The sequence below is a fragment of the Natrix helvetica genome (assembly GCF_964273705.1).
Source record: "Natrix helvetica genome assembly, chromosome: 9".
NCBI lineage: Eukaryota > Metazoa > Chordata > Lepidosauria > Squamata > Natricidae > Natrix > Natrix helvetica.
The window spans coordinates 5,610,097-5,623,982 of record NC_138560.1 but is presented as its reverse complement, the minus strand read 5'-3'; the positions used below and the strand labels follow the sequence as shown (position 1 = coordinate 5,623,982).

Below are 13,886 nucleotides of genomic sequence, written 5' to 3'. Positions count from 1 at the left end.
CTTCGTCATCCAAAGCAGACTCCACCTTCAAGCCAAATTTGCACACCTGGGTGTTATGTTTATTGTTCCATCCATTCTAAAGAGGACTTTCAACTGAGCAGCCTTTGTATTGTTGCAACATAATGGAGATTTTGTAGATTGGCCCTTCCCGGATGTTTTAAACCTTTTATTTCTATTCACTTCTTCTACTCTCAGGGCTCAGGCTTTAGGTACAACCGCTGGGAATTAAAATGGACTGCCCCCCCACCCCCGAACTTGAGATGGCAACCTGCAGTTTTGCAAAAACATATATACTTTTTCTGGGTAAGAAAAATATAAGGGAGTGATTAAGTTCCTGAAGGAACCCAAGACAGATGTTGGATGCAGTGTGATGTCACTATCCTACTTACAAATCTCGTGGGAAAATCTGTCACTTGTTAGCTTGATAGATTGTCTTTCGTCCAAGAGCTTTGAAAGATGGAGGTAGCACATCAGTGTTTCTTAACAACAACAACTCTGTGTCAATCTAGCTGGTTAGCTAAGGCTGAGAAACAGTTCCAGAGCATAAGGGCAGTTAAGAGCAGAATGGGAGAACTCGCCACAGTCAACTCGCCGCAGCCAATTCAGTGTGGCTAACTTGCTGCGGGACAATTCACCATGGTCAACTTGCCACACAGGACAACTCGCTGTGGAACAATTTAACAAATCAGTTTAGACTTAGAAGAACTTCATTGTCGCTTTGAATGTACACTAATTGGCATACATTGGAATGAAATTCGTTGCATAAGCTCTCAGAGGCTCACCATCTCCAATATACACTACATAACCATGACAGAATGAATGAATGAATGAATACAAAATTATGCATATACCCACATATATTATATGACACAGAGAAGCAACACAGTCTACTTTGGATGTATACATGGACATGGACATGGAGAGAAAAACAAACCGTGCGAGTTTACCAGATGGATAGGGAACAAAGCTGTTGCAGCATCTGCTAGTCCTGCTAGAAATACTTCGTAACCGTAGTTATTTAAATAAGTTTTGAAAATTATTTTAATTTTGGTCATTCCCATTTCATTTTATCCCTCCTTCGGCATCCTTTCTTTAATGATTCTATCCCACTATTTCTTCAACATTAGTGTCACTCTTGTCCTGTGGTGAGTTGGCCACGGTGAGTTGGCTGCAAGAAGCTGGCTGTGGCGGGTTGCCCGTGGTGAGTTGCATACGGCAAGGTGGCCACAGCAAGTTGGCAGTTGTCACAGCCCAGTTTCTTTGACTAACTGCTTCAAGGAGAAACTTGAATCCCACAGACAGAATCTGAGCCAAGATTTGCACAGAGAAGCATGACTCCAGATAAAAATAACAATGGAACTTGTCTGTAGCCAAAGGGCATACATGTCCAAAGCCACTCTGACTTAAAGCAGAATTACTACTTGATTTAAACAAATATTATTTAAAAAAAGAAGCAGAAAACATTTGTTTTGTTTTGTTTTTGTCTTTATTGGATTTATTTGCCGCCCTTCTCCCAAAGGACTCAGGGCGGCGTACAACATTAAAAAACACACATCCCAAAAGTTAAAAAGAAATTAAATATATATCCAAAAAAACCCAAATTGAATTTATGGAACAATACATTTAAGAAATGAGTTAAAATTAACAGGCCAGGCCGGCTTGCTGGAAAAGCCAACTTTTTAGGGCGTGTCGGAAGGACCGGAGGAAGTTTCAAAAATTATAATGTTGCGTGCATTGAAAGGAGGGAATTTAAAGACGGTAAATATCATCATTAGTTATGTATCTTGTGGTTAATTTTTGATGATGTGTCATCAAGTTGTTGCCAACTCTTAGCAGCCTCACAGATGGATTTTTCTCCACAACAAATTGTCTCCAATCTGGTTTTCAGGTTGCACACATCTTTTAGTTTTAGTCAACTTGTTTTAAGTTACATTTAGCTAAATCTATTTTTATAGAAAGCCAGTTTAGCGTAGTAGTTACGGCATCAAGTTACAAACCGGGAACCCAGGAGTTTTGGTCCCACCTTAGACACAAAGCAGGTGGGGCGACCTTCGGCCAATCCCTCTCTCTAAAGCCTAGGAAGAAAACAAGAAGAAACCACTTCTAAAAAAAACCTTGCCAAGAAATGTGGCTCTGACCTGCTTCTTACTAGAAATTTCAAGAAAAGACTTCCATTTTTAGGCACATAATATACCTGAAGATCGACGTAGATCTTGTCTTCTTAACTAATTCTCTTCTTGCTTTGTGATTTGTTCAGCAATGCTTTGTGGGGCAGGATTCAATTAACAAAATCACCAAGTGTCTAGTAACCAGATTACTTGTGGCCAGTCAGTGTTCGTTAATTATTGTATTTATATCAATCAAGTGTAACAGGGTTTATGTGAAAGGAGATTTTCCCTAATGCAATCCTCAGAATAGCAATCTTTTGTGTAATTGTAATAGTGCAATTGGCTAAAAGTTGCCCCATAATTGGCTTCGCACAACATAGGTAACAAGCAATTGGGGAGGGGGGGGATTCAGTCAGTTGTTAGCTTTCTGAGCAGTTCGGAGAACCAGTTGTTGGAAAGAAATCTCCTTCCAACAGCGTTTGTATATTCCCCCATTTCTAATCTAATGATTAATATTTAGGGCAGCTTTTTGCAAGCAAAGAAGCTATTTGTGTTTCTGTACAGGTAACCCTTGCCTTACAATGGTTCATTTAGTGACCATTCAAAGTTACAATGGGACTGGAAAAAAGTGACTTAGGATGGTTTTTCACACTTATGACCATTGCAGCATCCCCATAGCAGGGGTGGGTTCCTGCCAGTTCTAAGCTCTTCTATAGAAGAGGTTCCACAAATCTACAGTGCCGGTTCCAGCTCCCTCCCCCCGCCTGTCTGCACATCATCAAGATGAAGAGCGAGAGGAGGAATTCTGGGAGTTGAAGTCCACAAGTCTTAAAGCTGTCAAGTTTGAACACCCCTGGGGTTTTTTTCTAAAGGGTTAGGGGTGCAAGGGTCTTGTAACTTTAGAGCTTTAAGACTTGTGTGCTTCAAATGCCAGAGTTTCTGAGCCAACATTTTGGTTGCTAAGCAAGAGCGTTGTTAAGTGAGTTTCACCACATTTTACAAGTTGGCCATGCCCACCCAGTCACATGGCTGGCAAGACACTCCCACAAAGCAGGCCACACCTACAGAAGAGGTTCTAAAAAAATTTGAAACCCACCACTGCCCCATATTCATGAGCGAGGCGAAGTTGGCCACGGCCACCCGCCCACCCTCGGCAAGTTGGCCACGCCCACCCAGTTACATGGCCACCCAGGTAGGTACGCCTACCCAGTTGGTCATTAGAGCAGAGAAGCGGTTATTAAATTATTTGAATCCCACCACGGTCACAAGTACAGGTAATCTTCAGCTTTCAACAGTTCATTTAGTGACCATTTGAAGTTACAATGATGCTGAAAAAAAGTGTCTTCACGGACAACTTTTGCAACATCCCTGCAGTCACCTGATCAAAATTCAGATGCTGGGCAACTGGTTCCTATTTATGATGGTGGGTCACATGATCCTTTTTTGCGGCCTTCCAACAAGCAAAGTCAACCAGATCCACTTAACAACCGTGCCAACTGAACAACTGCAGGGATTCCCTTAACCACAGTATCAAGAAAGGGCGTAAAGTGGTTCAAAACTCAGTTAACAAATGTCTCCCTTAGCAATTTTGAGCTCCGTTGTGGTCGTAAGTTGAGGACTATCTGTAATCCCATTTCCTTTGCGTGTGAATAATGCTCAGTTCATTTATAAGACAAAAAAACAACCCTAAAGTCAATAGTAGCTCTGTTCACATTTGTCATGTTATGCAAATACAGCTTCTAATTTTGGAAACACGCACCTGAGCTCTGTCGCTGAGCAGGAACGTGGGTTTTCTTGATTTGTTTCTGATAAGCAATCTAATGAATCATCATTACAGGGCTAGACTAACCTAAGGGCGTGAATACAGTCATTAAAATAAATATAAAAAGCTATATTAAGGGGAAAGTTATAATGAGCTATAGATAGCATCAGAGCAGAAAACGAAAAGATGTGTAAGAGGCACAGAAGATATCAACATGTAAATAGTGGGAAGATTAAAAAAGAGGAGGGGTAGAAATGCGAAGGGGAATTTTTTTTAAAAATGGGTATGCGAAAGGTGCAGCAAGTCAAATTGACTCTAGTTTGCAGTGTTGAGCTCTAAACAGAAGGGAGAAATAATCATCTGACGAATTCTGAGAATATTTGCATAGAACCTGGCAATGTTGAATGTTGTAACAGGGCTGGTACATAAAATCAACAGGGAGATGTAAAACTGTGAACCCTTGATAGTTATGTAATACAGGGAGTCTCGGCTTATGACCACAATTTAGGCCCAACATTTATGTGGCTAAATGAAACCTTTGTTAAGTGAGTAACAAGTAATTTACTTGTAATTTGGCAGTAATTTAGAACATGGAGGGGCAGACCTGGGAGGTTTGAAATGCTGTGTTTGGGGCTACTAGCTGAGGGGAACGTGGTTTTTCTCTAAACAATCCATTTTCCCTCAATCATAATGAAAATAAGTTGTGGCAACTAAAGTATTTGTGCCTGGATATTTTTCTAAGGAGAGGTTTGAACAAACAACATGAAACCATAGCATTGATAACCAGGTCATTCCCTCCTCTGGTGTCATCCATTTCTTACTCAATTCAGCTATACTCTTAGTCACTTTTCTTTTGGAATACTTCCTACCATTCTCATATTATCAGAGAGTTGTAATGTAGTAACTGTGAGAGGGATAGAATAGAATAACAGAGTTGGAAGGGACCTTGGAGATCTTCTACTCCAACTCCCTGCTTAGGCAGGAAACCCTACACCACTTCAGACAAATGGTTATCCAACATCTTCTTAAAAACTTCCAGTATTGGAGCATTCACAGCTTCTGGAGGCAACTTCTGTTCCCCTGATTAATTGTTCTGTCAGGAAATTCCTCCTTAGAAGTTGCTTCTCCCCTTGATTAGTTTCCACCCGTTGCTTCTTGTCCTACCCTCATGTGCTTTGGAGAATAGTTTGACTCCCTCTTGTGTCCTAGTGGACAATCACTTAAATATGAGCCACCAGTATATTGCAGCTACCCAAACCTTTTTTTTTTTTTTTTTGAATAAGTCCTCTGAGGAGAAATTACCTGACAGAACAATTAATAAGTGGAACAACTTGCCTCCAGAAGTTGTGAATGCTCCCACTATTGTGACCAAATAAGAAGAGTGACCAAAATAAGAAGAGTTCTTTGTATATTACTAGGCATGAGAAGACATGTTGATACAGTAGCTTCTGTCAAGCAGGGACGAGGCAAGATCCAGTCACATCTAATTGACAGAATCTTGCCAAAATAAAGTTGTAAATTTCTTACCTGCTAGATGCATCGTGAGAGATTCTAGGGTGTGACTACCGTGGACCTCCTCCCCATCCAACTTGGGACTGCACAGTCTCTTAAGCTGGGCCTCTTTGTGGGAAAGCTTTGTGTTGCCAAAAATCTTCCCTCACTGCTCCTACACATTCCATCACCTTTTTGTGTCGTATTTGTTAAGATGTCTTCTTGTGATTTATATGGGAAAGCAAGACTGGGTGAAGAGATTCTACCAAGCCATTGGTCATATAAGACACAGTAGAAAAGATGACTTCAGCAACAGAGTACTCAATGCCTGGAATGCACTACCTGACTCTGTTGTGACATCCTCAAATCACCATAACTTTAACCTTAAACTGTCTACTTTTGACCTCACCCCATTCCTAAGAGGTCTGTAAGGGGCATGCATATAAGCGCACCAGCATGCCTACTGTCCCTGTCCTGCTGTACCCATTGATTTCTACCCATTTCCTGTGTTCCATGTTTCTTCTTATACCTGTGATTTTGTACATGTGACAAACTAAATGAATAGTCCCTTCGGGGAGAGGGGGCGGTCTAGAAATCAAATCAAATAAATAAAAAATAAAATAAATAAATAGTCTGCAAATAGTTTTGTAATATGTGTTTTTTTTTAATGTTGTACGCCACCCTGAGTCCTTTGGGAGAAGGGCAGCATATAAATCCAATAAACAACAACAAACAAATAGATAGTGGGTGAGACAAGAAATCCAGAAGGGAAACTCTCTAGTCTCTTGGGCTATAAAAAGTTTGGGGGGATTGTACTTTCAGACCTGCAAGTTTCAGGTAATGTAGCTTTACAATAAAGTAGAATTAGTTCATCTAATTGTGTTCCTATCTGATCTACCTAGTAAGCCTGACACAACGGTCACCAAATCATTCAAAATCCATAAGTCTTGTTTCCTCCGATATCTGCTAATTTGCCAGACGAGTGCAGGCCTTTGCACATTCAGCATTCATCTACTTGTTGTTATTGTTGTTGTTCAGTCACTACGCAGCCTGTTTTTGGCCAGTAGAGTGCTGCAGGACGCCAGGGAGGCTGAAAACAGGCCACAGGGCGACTGCACATGTTCCCCCAGCCCGTTTTGGCCAGCAGAGGCACATTTTTAATGTTTCCTCTCTTCTCATTTGTTGGCCAAAGAATTTGAGCTTCAGCTTCAGGGTCTGTCCTTCCAAGGATAGGGTTGATTTCCTGTAGGAATTCATCTATTACTGACCCACAGAAATCCCCATTAAACCATTGCAAAAACACCATACAAATTTAATCTCCATCCCTGATAAAGTCCAACATCCCACAGCAACCTCCATCTTTCTCTTCCAATAAAAGAAGCTGGGTTGGCCAATACCTCCAGTGAATAGTTGAGTAGTGGTTATGGTCCTATGCTGTTTCTCAACGAATCAAAACAAAATCATATCCTTCATCGTCACCACTGACCCACCTTGGACATGTTGGCACATAGCAAGCATCCTCTTACTCTCCTTTCTGAAATAAAATAAAATAAAAGAGGAGGGAGATATTTCCTCTTCAACCCCCTACTTCTGATTGGAATCAATTCTTGCTTAACCTAAAGAACCCACTGAGTTACTGGATGATCCCAACAAGCCTCAACCAACGTGTTGGTTCTTCATTGACGTTGCCCCTTTCGCCATTTCACGGTGCCAGTTGTTATTTCTCTACCCTGTGTGGGATTTGGTGATCACTCATGTCTTCCATTCCACCCACTGGATGGAATCAATCCAAAAACATCCTACAGGGGAGCCATGCTCCAATAACTATAAAATTCAGTGCATTCACTTGTTGGTTTCGGGACAGCGCTGGAGTCACTCTGCAGATACAATGGCTGCTGGTCTTGTTCTCTTCTTCTGTCTCATCTCCTCAGTCTTACTGACAGGTGGTGAGTATTGCTATTCAACACTGAGATTCTAGAGCAGGGGTGTCAAACTCTATTTCATTGAGGGCCACATCAGGGTGGTGTTTGACCTCGAGGGGAGGGGGGCTGGGGTGGTTGTGGCCAGCATGATGTCACTTGTGTCAGAGGCCCGGGAGCTCTGCCAGTGAAAACAGACTCTTGATCTCTGCTTTTGCCTGCGATGGCCTCCTGCAATTCTCTTCCAGTGAAAGTGGAGCTCAGGGTGGCCATGTACAGCCCTGCTGAGCTCCGTTTTCAGATGGGACAGCCTCCTGCAACCCTCTGCCAGTGGAGTGCCAGTCGGCTGTCAGACTCCTGGACACAAAGTGACATCATAACTAAGTTGTATGATGGACTTGCAGGGCTGGCGCAATGTGTAACATGTTCACAGTAGTCTAATGGGACTGGGTGTTTGTTAATATGATTTATTGGGTTAGGGATTTTTTTTCTTTGTCTTCACTGTGAGTTGTATTGTGTTGGAGGGGATGCACTCCTCCAATCTCATTGTACATATGTTGTGCACGACAATAAAGAATTATTATTATTAAATGGAGCTCGGGAGGGCCGTCCGTGGACCTCGTGAGCTCCGTTTTCGCTGGCAGAGGAACTGCAGGCCTTTGCTATTTCCAGGGTGGTCCCATGGGCCAGATCTAAGCTCCCCGTGGGCCGGATCCAACCCCTGGGCCTTGAGTTTGACACCCCTGTTCCAGAGACTTAGTAGAAGGAGTTTTCTTAAATGGATAAAGACACATGGATGGAGAAGCATCTTCAGCTCTCTGCTTGTTTTAGCTTTTTAAAAACAGGCTCTCAATAAATGAAGGAGGAGGTGAATCAGCAACCAGATAGTTGCGGGATGGGCAGGAGGCTAAGAATTTGGTCTTTGGAGTTAGCCTTCACCCCTGCGGCCAGCAATAAGAGGTCAGCTATTTTCCTGGCCATATTTTGGACATGCTTCTTCTTGTGCTAAGGAGTGACTGGTCCAAAGTCCCCAAGCTGACATTTGTGCCTAAAGCAAAACTAGAACACAGAGATTCCCAGCTCCTAATTCAACGTGTTCAACCAAAACACTAAAACGAATGTCATATAGATTATAAACTGTGAATTCTTCATAGTCTCGGGATACTCTGTATTGGTTCTTAATATGCGGGCACTCAATCAGCTGGTTTAGAAGGCTGATTTCAATCAATAATAAAAAGAAGTGTTTCGGGGAACATCTCATCTAAAGAAGAGAATGAAAGATCCCTTTTTTATTAAAAGTTTTAATATATTTTACAAATATTGCCCCCTCACCTTCCCTCCCTCCCCCCTCCCTCCCCCCAAACTCCCAGAGCAAAATTCAGGGTATAAACATTTAACAATCATATGCTAACATAAGCTAACTGAATTCGACATCCTACCTCCTCTTGTGCCTTAATTCCCCTTTTGTTATGTTAACTTTAGGTAAGTTGTAACATTCCTTATTCCTTCACTTATAAGCTAATTGAAATTTTTTAGTCCGATATTTATTTTGAATATAGTCAATCCATCTTTTCCATTCGAACTTGTATTTCTCATCTGAGTGGTCCTTCAAGTATGCTGTAATTTTGGCCATCTCTGCTAGATTTACTACTTTTAGCATCCATTCTTGAATAGCAGGCAATTCTTCCCTCTTCCAGTACTACGCCACCAACAATCTTGCTGCCGTTGTTAAGTTCAAAATCAAATTAGTCTCTATAACTGTACAGTCTAATTATACCTAACAAAAACAACTGGGGGTGAACTTTATCCTTTTTTAAAGTATATTTTGAATAACCCACCATATTTTTTATCCAAAATGCTTTGACTTTTTTGCAAGTCCACCATATATGGTAATACGTAGCATCAGCACAATCACATCTCCAACATTTAGGTTGTAAATTCGGATCACTTTTCTTATTTAAAAGCTGAGCTAATTTCTGATATCCATGTTTTTCAATCTCTAACCTTCGAAGTTTCAAATGTTTGCTAGAGACGGATACACACCTAGAAAAAAATGTTACTATTTTTGAAGTCTACACAGGGCTTTTAAATAACTATTGCATCACCTGGTTGGCTCACTGCATGTATAATCATTTTCCTTCTCTCCTCTGCAGTCAGATCTCTAAAATGCCACACATGTTTTGCCACTAGAGGAGAATGCAGAAATGAGGACATGAGATTGATGGAGTGTGAACAAGACCAAACACATTGCCTTTCCTTGTCTCTCCTGGTTACTTTCAGTGAGTGAAATACCTTTTCAATTTAGCTGAAAGTCCATATTACCATCACTTAGTATCTCAAGCATCAAGGAATAATTCAGTTTTCTGGAAGGTGGATTTCATCATTGACTTCAACTAATGTTGAACATATTCTGCCAATTTCAGTGGGTTATGCTTACTAGAAATGCTGTGTTGTTGAAAATATTATTTTCTGTTACTCTACAGTACATGGAAGGGACATGGTGGCTCAGTGGCTAAGATGATGAGCTTGTTGATCAGAAAAGTCGGCAGTTTGGCGGTTCGAATCCTTAGCACCGCATAACAGAGTGAGCTCCTGTTACTTGTCCCAGCTTCTGCCAACCTAGCAATTCGAAAGCATGTAAAATGCAAGTAGAAAAATAGGGATCACCTTTGGTGGGAAGGTAACAGCATTCCGTGCCCCTTTGGCATTTAGTCATGCCAGCCACATAACCACGGAGATGTCTACGGACAGCACTGGCTCTTCGACTTTGAAACGGAGATGAGCACCACCCCCTAGAGTTGAGAATAGCTAGCACATATGTGTGAGGAGAATCTTTACTGTACATGAACACTGGGAGAAAAGTGGTAAGAGAAAGAAAGGGATCCAATATCCATTTAATGGTGCAGAATAGTTTCCAGAAGTTCACCAGTCAAAATTAACTCTTCCTCTTTACCTGAAATAAATGGAGGAAACCATCTCCAATTATGCATGGGGTAATTTTGGGCCTTAAAATAACTATATTTGTGACTATTTTCTTTCTCCTATTAAGGAAAACCATATAATCTTCTTGCCAGCCAACATCCATTAACACAAGGGATCTCAAATAAAATATTGAATTGAGCACAGTGCTTTTTAAACACTGTCTTTATTTTCTTTTTCTAAATCCCAGCATTTCATTTCTGTTTCATAGCTAGTCCTTCACTCAGTTACACAGCTAAGACTTGTGCAAAGGCTGAGGAATGCAAAGAAGGCTTTTACAGTATCACCTCTGCACAGGGATATTATTCTCAAACGAACATTTTCTGTTGCCAGTCGGACGGTTGCAATGTCCTGCCTGCTTTGTGTAAGTAATTCAACTCAATGTTTCTTTGCGTAAGGTAGAGAAGGTTAAACTTGGCAGTACTGTGGGCAGGAAGTGAGAAAACCAGGGGAGCAAATTTGACCCAGCTTAAGGAGAAAGCAACATCACCATCATACCTGTCTCCAAAGAGATGCAAAGTTTCAATGGAGAAGCAAGCTTCAGGGGGTGAGAGGGTGAGGAATAACACCAGAACAGAGTTGGAAGGGACCTTGGAGATCTTCTAGTCTCAAGCAGGTAACCCTACACCATTTCAGACAAATGGTTATTCAATCTCTTCTTTAAAACCGCTGAATTAATGAAAGTTCATTTGTTGAGCGAGCCATTGTTGGGTCAACCACAGGTAGTCCTCAACTTATAGCTATGATTGAGCCCCAAATTTATGTTGCTGAGTGAGAAATTGGCTACCTGAACTTTGCCCTATTTAACGACATCTCTTGCCACATTTGCTAAGTGAATCACTGCAGCTGTTACATTAGTAATACGGCTGTTAAGTGAATTGATTTTGACATTGACTTTGCTTGTCAGAAGGTCACAAAAGGACTCCAGGAGTGTCATAAATGGGAGTCAGTTGTCAAGCGTGAAAATCAGGTGATCCTGGGGATGCTGCAGAGGTCATAAGTCACTTTTTTCAGGGCCATTGTAACTTCAAACGGTCACTAAATGAACTGTGGTAAGTTGAGGGCTACCTGCATAAGAGAAAAATAGCAGCCATGTGTCAGTGGAGAACATGGCCGTCAAGCAACCTAGGTTGAAATGGCTGCCCTGGGTTGCAATCAGCCATTGGAGGAGAAGGCCTTCCATCACTGAAGTTGCCAATCAGAGCCGGGATTGTCATAAGGGGTGGCGAGCCCTGCAGGCTGTCCTCCTCTCAAAGGGGCTTATTAAGGGGAAGGAGAAAAAAATACCCATTTTGAAGGGGAGCCTCAGAACACGTGTCAGGGTAGATTTGTGATGGAATGATGGAGCAGATGGAATATGGCGCCATCCTCATTCCTGGTCCAGCTCTACCTTCAGACCAGGGATGAAATCAACTTACCTTCACTACCAGTTCGGAAAGGTGAGTGTGCACCACCTACACACATGCACAGGAATTTCCCAGCATGCACAGAGCATCAAAAACGGGATGTGATGACGTCTGGGTGGGTGGGCAGGGTGTCCCGCCATCACCACAACTGGTTCTCCCGACCCAGATAGAACTGGCTGAATAGCACCACTGAATAGCACCACTGAGTCCTTTGGGAGAAGGGCGGCATCCAATAAATCCAGTCCAATGCTTCAGACTCTTGGATGACAAATCCTACCCTGGCTGGGAATCCTGGAAGCCAGACTGTGAAAGAGACCATGAAAAGGTTTGCTAAACTTGGGTTGATTCCTACAGTGCCATTGCGTGACGAACTCAAGCCCAATGGATTGGTATGCTCTGGATCATACACGAGACACAGAGATCCTCCCCAGTCGCCTCAGCAAGTTCTCTGTCTCGGCCGAGAGACCCGCTGTGTCAATGTTAATTTTACCTCGACTGAATGTGAGTGCAATCTTTTATTTTTTAAATCAGAGAAACCATAGAAAGAGAAAAAGAAAGCCCGGGTAATTAAAAATAAATAATTAAAATCTGATAGATTGTGGTGGTGGGGATTAAAAATTTGGGAGAAGGAGAGACAGACTGACTGACTGCAGGATGTTCTCTTTGTCACGATGTTAAAAAGTTTGCTAGGTCTGAACTGACTGAACTGACATTCAAGAGTTAAACTAAGAAAGCTTTATTGCGCAGGTCATAAAACAAAATGTTATCTGAAAGTGATTTATTGCGCATGCTTCACACATTCCAGAACTATTCCTTTGTTCTTTGTCCGGCTGCCAAGCAGAACTTGGCAGACGGAGCTTTCATTATCAAAATGTAACAATTTAGTTAATTTTCTGTTTTATTTGCTTTTATTTTTTTCGTATTAAAGTTTGTTTATTAATTAGAATATACTTCTCAAAGACTTTTATTTTATTTTCTTAATATCTCAAAAGATATGCTGAAGGGAATCAGCCCGGTCCATTGATCTCATATTTTCTCCAGGGTGTTTTTTCCCCTGACACTCTTCCCCATGTCTGATATAAGGGCTTAATTGTTAACATAGTGCAACGGATGTTCCCAAAGAGTGACTATGCTCAGGAGTTTTGTCAAGAGAAAAATTACCTTGGTTTTCTAATATCCTCGCCATAAAATCTCAGAGATTCTTAATCTTCCTTTTTCCTCCACAGTTGGAGCTATTGAAGAAAGGGGTATGCTCCAAGGATGTGCAACCCCAGACGTATGTTCCTATCCTGGTGGAGAGACGAGACTGGCCAATGGCCTTATAAGGCTCAACATCACGAAGGAGTGTAATACTATTCCCCTCTCACTTGATCGTGCTTTTCTTCTCAAGTAGTCGAACCTAGCCTTCTCCCTTTGTCTTTCAGAAGCAGATTGGAGCTTCAGAAGTAAGATGTAACAGTGGTTTGGGGTTAAGCATTCTTGTTAGTAATTTAAAATATGGAGGAGGAGCAGACCTGGGAGCGTTGAAATGCTGTGTTTGGGCCTAGCTGAGGGGAATGTGGTTTTTCTCTAAACATTCTGTTTTCACTAAATCATAACGAAAATAAATTGAGTTTTGAAAGCATTTGTGTCTGTATTTTTTATTATTATTATTTTTGAATAGACACAAATAAGACACAACAAACACCATAAAAAAATATTCCATTACAAATTATAAAAAGTATGTCAATTGGTTACAAAGAACTTTCATGCATCCCTTCCACAGTCATCACCTATAATCCATATCAAATTATATATTTTACATCAAATATATTTATTTATTTATTTATATATATATATATATATGTGTGTGTGTGTGTGTGTGTGTGTGTGTGTCTGTGCGTGTGTGTCTGTGCGTGTGCGTGTGTTTTCGTAGATTTTCACGGGTGTAGGTATGCTGGTTTTGTTGTATTCGGGTCTTTTCTTGTGTAAGGTTGAGATTGTCTTTGCAACGTTTCGGCAGGATCTCACCTGCCATCTTCAAGCGTGGGCTCAAAATGTGGGCTTAAAATGGGAACGGAGCTGCCGTCTTTCTGTAAGTCTTGGTGGGAGGGGATGGGGTGCTGGCTTTGTTTCAGTAAGTGGAATGATTGGTTGTGTGGTTGTATCATGATTGGTAGATTGGTGCTGATTGGTGCAGGCTGTGTGTGCATTGTTGTTTTGCATTGTAACGGCTTGGGTG

The 13,886-nt window shown here is 41.5% G+C and overlaps 1 protein-coding gene across 1 annotated transcript; it reads left to right on the top strand.

Moving 5' to 3' along the window:
* Positions 1 to 7,249: 7,249 nt before the first annotated feature.
* Positions 7,250 to 13,058, top strand: LOC309396499 (phospholipase A2 inhibitor and Ly6/PLAUR domain-containing protein-like; the record flags this gene model as incomplete). The annotated part of the gene is made up of 5 exons (XM_081961659.1): positions 7,250 to 7,307; positions 9,434 to 9,563; positions 10,475 to 10,623; positions 12,020 to 12,166; positions 12,892 to 13,058. 5 exons carry the CDS (start codon positions 7,250 to 7,252, stop codon positions 13,056 to 13,058), a joined length of 651 nt encoding a protein of 216 aa, XP_081817785.1.
* Positions 13,059 to 13,886: the final 828 nt, after the last annotated feature.